Genomic DNA, 8,004 nt, shown 5'->3' with positions numbered 1-8,004 from the left:
TCCAACTTTTTTTTAAAGTAGCAGTGTGTTATATTAAATAGCAGGCTAGGTCTTGAGACTAGGAAGAGCTGAGTTTAGGTCCACCTCTCATGATGGAGACCATTTAATGCTCTGGGCAAGTAAGCCTGTAAATTGCAAAATTTCATTTTGCCTAGCTCTATAAAGTCTCATATATATATATATATATATATATATATATATATATATATATATATATCTGTATATATATATATATATATATATATATATATATCCCCCTTCATTTCCTAGATGAGGAAACTGAGTCATAGGAAATTATGTGACTGCTCAGTTAAGAAATGGGTAGATCCAGAAGGGAAAGCAAAGCATCTATGATCTTCTTGTCAAATACATGATCATTAGTATAGGTGAAGACATGAGCAATCGACTTTATATATCACAGTATAGAAATTTTGTTTTGAAAATTTGTTAAATCATTGGATTCTTATTTGAGACTCAAGTACCCAGGCCTAGGAAAAGATCTACAGTCAAAGGGAGGGACCTGGTTTCCTGATGAAGAGCATCTTTAAGGCTCCTTTCATGTCATTGTTCCTTAGGCTGTAGATGAATGGATTCAGCATGGGGGTGACCACAGTGTACATCACTGCTGATGCTGTATCCTTTTGGGCTGTATGGGAGGATGTGGGGTTGAAGTATACTCCAATAATTGTTCCATAGAAGAGACAGACAACAGCAATGTGGGAGCCACAAGTATTGAAAGCTTTCTGTTTCCCATGAGTTGATGGGATCTTCAGCACAGCAACAAAAATACGTGTGTAGGAGATAAGGATGCCAATAAAGGGCATTACAGCTGTCAGTCCTCCTACTGTGTAGACCATCAAGTCATTGAAGAAGGTATCTGAGCAGGCCAACCTTATCACCACACTGAGATCACAGAAGAAATGAGGGATTTTATTGTGTCCACAGAATGAAAGTCGGGTCAGGGAGAGGGTGTGAATCAAGGCATCAATACAGGCCCAAAACCAACACACCACTACTAGACGGACACAGACTTTTGGAGTCATGATCATAGAATAATGCAATGGGGCACAGATAGCCACATAGCGGTCATAGGCCATGGAGGCAAGGATGATGCTATCCAATCCTGCAAACCAGCTGAAAAAGAACACTTGGGTTAGGCACTTGTTGTAAGAAATTGATTTATTTCCAGATACATGGTTAACCAACATCTTGGGGACTGTGCTGGACGTGAAGCAGATGTCAACGAGGGACAAATTACTTAGGAAAAAGTACATGGGAGTGTGAAGGCGGGAGTCAGTTTTAATAGCCAGAATGATGAGCGTATTCCATAGCACTGTGATCAGGTACATAATTAGAAACAGGAAAAACAGAAGCCTTTCCTGTTTGGGCTGGTTTGTAAGGCCCATGAGGATGAACTCGGAGATCTTTGACTGATTTCCTCCCTCCATGGATCTGCTGAGAAGTGCATGGCAAAAGGATGAGATTAAAGGAGTTTATTTAAAGTTGATTTTAACACTCTTGTATGAATAATCTATCAATCTATCTATCTATCTATCTATCTATCTGTCTATCTATATATATATAGATAGACAGATAGATAGATAGATATTTATATCCATAGAATTGGAAGAGAAATGCTCTGAAATCCAAACTATATAGGGAATTGAGAGGATATATATATATAACATAAAACACATTTCTTAATAAACCAGGGATCAAAAGATAAAAACATATTTTTCTAAACAGGAATTGTTAGCTGTAAATGACCTCAGGAAAATGTATTCTAAATCAATAATAATATTCTGCAGTTTTACCTCATAATCTGAAAATTTGGAAATATAACAAAAGCTACAAATTCTAAAAGTATTTTGGGAAGATAGGCATGGGGCTTCCCTGCTGTTAGAGCTGCAAAAGACACAGTGGTTTAGACTTTGGGGGAGAAAGGAAGAAGAGAATGAGCACTTATTAAAAATCTAGTATTGTACACTATTTTATGTATTTTACTATCTCATTTGATCTAACTTTGAAAAGTTATACTTTATTTATAAAGACATAACTGATAAAAGAATGGTGGCAATTTTGCACTATATTTAGGCAATATACTTCTGGGGAGAAATCTAAGAACCCAAAAAAGGAAAGAATGGTGGATTCAATGATCACTTCTGTACAAATGATTCTCAAACTTACTTATCTACCTTTAATTTCTTCTCTGATTTCTAGACTTATATCTCCAATTTTCTAATGGAAAACTCAAAAATGTCCAAAACTGAATTTGTTATATTTCCCTAAAAACTTGTTTTCTTCTTAACTTCCCTATTACTGCTGATGATATCATCTTCCCAGGCTCATAAGCTAGGAGTCATTCTCTATTTACTTTATCCCCCTCCCTCTGCAATATCCAATCTGTTGCCAAGTCCTATTGATTCTACCTTCATATTATCTCTCATACATTTCTTTCTCTCCTCTAACCCTTTCACCACTTTGATTGAGGTTCTAATTGCTTCATACCCTTACTATTTGCAAGCACCAGTATGGTGGTTTCTTGCCTTACATCTCTACTGTCAAATTGATCTTCTTAAATACCATGTTACCTCCTTTTTCAATAAACTCAAGAGGCTTCCTATCACCTCTGGAATAAGACAGAAATCATCTGTTCAGTATCCATAGTCCTTTTTAGTCTGGTCTTCTTTCATATTTCCAATCTTTTTTATACCACACTTCCCCATATACTCTGTAATCTAATGACATCAGTCATCTTGCTGTACCTCACACAAGACACTATATTTCCAAATTCCAGATACTTCCATTGATTGTCCTCCTTTCCATTCTTTCCCTCCTTATTTCCACCTAGCTTCCTTGGTTCCTTTGAGTCTTAGCTAAAATTGCCTCTTTACAGTAAGCTGTATCTTATCTCCCCTAATGTATTGTCTTCCCTCTTCTGATTATCTACAACTTATCCTTCATTTATATATTGTTTGTACATAGTTGTTTACTTGTCTTCTGATTGTATTGTGAGTTCCATGAGAGCAGAAACTGTTTTTTAAAAAAACCTTTTTTTGTATGTGAACACTCAATACAGGGCCTGATGAGTGGCAAATAATTAATAAATGATTATTGATTGGCTGATACCATTTTGCTGAGGATCAGTGGAAAGAGAAACAATGCGCACTATAGACTACTTACCAGGATGAAATAAATACATCAAGGATTTAGGAAACTGATCACAAGCCTGATGCAGAGACATGAAAAGGTTATAAAAACCTATATATGTGGTTGCTTTTTCTCTACTCAAAACACAATAGTTAAGCAAAACACATTTTTTGAGCTTGCTAGAATAGCAATTTTGTTTTCAAACATGTGAGGAGGAAACTGTATCGCAAAGGGGTATATAATTCCAAACCTAATTATAACCATCCTGGACTCTCTGACGGGTTGGACACAGTCCATATGAACATTTGGGGTGGAAATGAAAATGTGCAAAAAAAATGTACAAAAAAAAGAACTCATGAAATTTTACTTTACTTTTGTTTTTTTTATCCATCATGCTATATGAATGGTCTTTAGACAAGAATAGGTTCAGATGACTAGAACAAGCATGTTTAATATGAATCTGAAATCAAGGTAAATGAAGGTATAGCAAGAAAGCACCTGACTGCTTTTAGTGAATTTCCAAGTTAACTGGCTTGGATAAACTTCATCTTAGGCTCCTGAAAGTCCTAGAGAATGTGAGTGTTGCCACATTAATAGTGATCTTTGAGATATTGTAAAGAAAAGGAGAAATGTCTCAGGACTGAATAAAGAAAAATAATACTGCATTTGAACTCAGAGTTACCTCACTCCAGGCCTAGTGCTCACTGGTAACACCTAGTTGCCTGGTATTTGGATAACATAATAAGTTGACTAATATACTCCTACTAGTTAGTTGTTCTTGTCTGTTGTCTGGACATATTGCAGCAGTTACTTTTGGGGCCAAAGACATAGAATTAATAGTAAATTTCTAGTTTACTTGTAAATTTCTTTATTACTAGTTCTAGAAAATTTCTTCCCATATTCCATCTCTTCATATGGTTTTTAAAACTTGATCCTGTCATCAATATATGTGCCATTTCCCTGAAACTTCTTGCTATGACTAAATTTGTAAGCATATTATTTCTGGGATCAATCATGTTGGGAGAGATGGAGGGTCTTATGTGAGAAATAACAAGGTAGCCTGTGTTACTAGATCACAAAGTCCTTATGGGTGAGTGAGAAGACAGGACATGTAGGAATGGACTTTCTATGAAGATTATGAAGTCAAATAGAAGCTTTATATTTGATTCTAGAGGCAATAGGGAGCCATTGCAGTTTATTAAATTGACGGCAGGGATGAGTTATTCAGATCTATGCTGAGGGGAGGATGGTCTGGAGTGAGGAGAGACTTGGAGCAGAGAGACCTCGCCCTAAATAAATTTTATTTATTTATTTTTTAGTCCTTTGCATCTCTGACATTCTGTGTTTCAAGTTACTTTTGAGCTTGAACATTTTATATATAAAGGTCTCTTCTAGCCTATTTATAGGCCATCCTTTCTGTTTTTGAGTTTTAAGTTCTGTTGAATCCTCCTCTTGCTTCTTTTTTTCCCTTCTTCTTCTACTCCTTCTATGAGAAGGTCTCCCTCTTTTCCCAGTCTTCACATTTCAAGACTCCCTCCCTTACTCCAGTGTCCTAGCTTCAGGGATTCCCGAGTTAGTCCATTTAGAGTGTGTCCTCCCTCCATGTTCCCTCAATGGCCAACATGCTTTATCCAGTTCTGCTACAGCCTCCTCTTCAATGGACATCAGAAGAGCAAGGGGAACTCATCAGATATAGAGATGGTGCATGTGAGTGAATTCTTACTCTTGTGGATGCTTGATAAAGTTCTTACAGAACAAAACCCAAAGCTTGCTACTTTATTTAAAGCTAACTCAATCTGCAGAAAGCACTCATTCTTAAATGGAATGTGATTTAGGGATGAGAATGTAGATCTTAATCCCTAGGGAAGGAACTAGGATTTCTAGTGCAGTTGATAGAATTCAAATCCTGCCTCAGATACTTACTAGCTGCGTGACTCTCAGAAAAATCACTTAATGTTTCTGTGTCTCAGTAGCTCCATTTGTAAATTTATATAATAGCATTTATCTTACAAGTCTGTGGTGAGGGTCAAATGACCTAACACATGTAAAGTGATTTGTAAACCTTAAACAGGACATAAATGCTAGTAATTGCATTATTTAACTGTTTTATTTAGGAAAAATTGAAGAATTTGAATTTATTTTATTATTATATGGAAAGAATAACTTTTATTCCTAGATGGCAAAATCAAGGACATCAGAGGTCCTTCTTTTGCTGTGCTCATCTACATCTGCCTCTAGAAGTCAGAAGCCATGGATAAGGGCTATTAAGTAGTACAAAGTATTCTTTTGTAGACCAGCAATACCTAGATATAAGTTTCTAAATGTTCATGAAAGCAGCACTCTCATCTGAATTCCTGGGAAAGATTGACTATTCAGAACAATAAAAAAGGAAAACTGAAATTAAGAGGAAAAAATTCTATCTTGAGAATTATGTAAGAGCCAGAAGTTGGAGAAAATGTTTTTCAGTCTCAAAATGAACGGATTCACTAGGAAGTATTGATATTAGCTCACAAAGTTCAAGGAAATGTGGTTTATCACAGGTGGAAGAAGAAAATAAAATCCTCCTTTCTTCTGAATGACAATTTAAAAACACTTTTCTTCAAGGCACAGCTATTTTGTACACTGAATAAACAATCCTGTATTACTGAAAAGTCCCCTTTCCCCCATTCTAAATCCAATTGAATCAATGTTTTCAGCATACTATATCAGCAATAACTTCAATTATTGCTTTCTAAACACAGATGTTTGATTGCCCCCAAGACCCTAGTGTCTTCAGTCTAACACTGCTAGTAGCTCAGAAAAAACAAGAAACAAATTACCTTTGTGCCCCAACAAAATTTAAGTCAGGTAATCAGTGAACCACCATAACTTCTAATGAAACATATGACTGATTATTGAAGGACTTAATGAATCTTTAATTCTGATTGGTTAGCCCAATTGGCAGTTAAGGCAGTTGAGGGTCAACTCAAGCTGCAAAGTACTAGAATATTAAAACTCAAGTGTAACTATGTAGTTGTTAATTTATTTGGATCCACCATTTAAAAACCCCCTAATTTTAGACTTCTAAACCCTCATGTTGGAATGATCAGAATCCTTCTCACTCAGTATGTTATTCTGAACCTTCAAACTTGAAGGCAAAATTAAACTCAATAGCCCTAATAACAATAAGAAATTTTTTAATTAAAATTATTTTTATGGTTCTTTTAAGGACTCTAGAGAACACATAATTGATTAGAATTACATTTTATTGTTTTCACATGGAAAACAGTGAACATTAATTTTTTTTAATATCTGAACACATGCATATTTAATAAAAAAGTAGTTTTTGGACCTAATAATAATTGATAGGAAAAGTTTGCCACCTTGCATGATATAATATAATACTATTCAAGAGAACTGCTTTTTTCACATTTTTGCTGTACAAATGCTTAAACCTTTCATCCAGGCAGAATTGGGACAGTTCTATAACAATGACTGAAATACTAGGGAATGAAGAAAGGCATTTAACAATGTTCAAATAATAACTTAAGACTTGGGAGTCAAAGAGTGCATGTGAGGTTTTATCTTTTTAAGATTTTGGAAGTTTCAAACTTTGGAATTTGGCAAGCCACTTCACCCAATTGCCTCAGTTTCCTCAACTATATAGTGTACAATAACATAAATTGTGTTTGATTTATTTTAGCAAGTGCTATTTAAATACAATCATTCTTCATGTTGCAGTTTTTTATCACTTTGTACAATGCTAATGAATAATTCATAGTATATTGAAACACATAACAACTTTACTTTATAAATCATCCATTGAATTAAAGTGGCATAAAAAAATGGAATGAAACTGTTCTGCTGAGTTTGTTGAGTGTGAGAAGTTTTTAGTATAATTAGTAGTTGATGATTAATCAAATGAAATGAATGGAAATTTGCCAGGATAATCAAAAGTTGTATAACTAATGATATTTCATTGGATTCTTTGGATGCCTTTATTGAATATTTGGTGATCTAAAAGTTTGATGGGGACTGAGAAAAGAATAAAGTATTTAGTTTAATCTCTTAACTTCTCTAATCATTTATACTAATCCTTCCCTCATACATTAAAAAAATATCTTTCTAGTATATTCCCTAATAGAATTTTGGAAAACATCTCTCTTTGAAGTTTTTTTTTTTTAAATTTTTGGTCTGTCAATAGTTTCCATGACTTTTTAAAATCATATGTAGTGATTTGAGTGCTCATAATTAAGAAATTATTGCTCATTTCATTTTTTTCTATCAATTATTTTCATACCAAACATATGCATCTAGCCAAATGGATATGTTGTTAACAATTTTTGAGATATTTGAGCATTTTATCCCATTGTCCAGAAAATTTTTCATTTGTGGTCACTGTTTTAATATTATTAGTATTTTGGAAACAATGTCTTTTTCTTTTAGGCATCACATAGCTTTTCAGTTGAACTCCAAAATACTTAAATAATGCTTAAAGTTTAGTTGTCTATTTGCTGAATATTTTATTTCTATCAAAACCATATACTTTTGAAGGGTAGCAAAAGGGGACTTAGGTTTATGTTTCTTTCATGGAAATGTAACCTTCCTTTATAAGTCTTTTATTAGATTTTTTTAACCTCATAAATGAATTCTCATAAGATCATTTAAAAAAGAAATGTCATTAAGTATGCTTCATTGTGGTTTGAAATAGCTAATATGTACTTTAGGAAAAATCACTTTTTAATTTAATTTTTTATTAGATTTTAGTAGATAAAAAATTTTGTTTAATTTTGGGATAAACTGTGGAAAGGATTTGAATGGGAAAAATATTTTGCAGACCTATGCATCAAAATAAAAGAAATGATAAAAGATTTA

General features: G+C 33.9%; 1 protein-coding gene across 1 annotated transcript; it reads right to left on the bottom strand.

The window, feature by feature from the left end:
• Window positions 1-506: 506 nt before the first annotated feature.
• Window positions 507-1,448, bottom strand: LOC141497491 (olfactory receptor 1f45-like). Its single transcript, XM_074200144.1, has one exon. The coding sequence runs from the start codon at window positions 1,446-1,448 to the stop codon at window positions 507-509; it is 942 nt and encodes a 313-aa protein (XP_074056245.1).
• Window positions 1,449-8,004: the final 6,556 nt, after the last annotated feature.

Source organism: Macrotis lagotis, chromosome X (genome assembly GCF_037893015.1).
Source record: "Macrotis lagotis isolate mMagLag1 chromosome X, bilby.v1.9.chrom.fasta, whole genome shotgun sequence".
Lineage (NCBI taxonomy): Eukaryota > Metazoa > Chordata > Mammalia > Peramelemorphia > Peramelidae > Macrotis > Macrotis lagotis.
This window is presented reverse-complemented; position numbering and strand designations above follow the sequence as displayed.

Bases quoted from the DNA above. Each gene is read 5' to 3' on its own strand.
- LOC141497491 (XM_074200144.1), bottom strand. From the start codon at position 1,448: ATGGAGGGAGGAAATCAGTCAAAGATCTCCGAGTTCATCCTCATGGGC.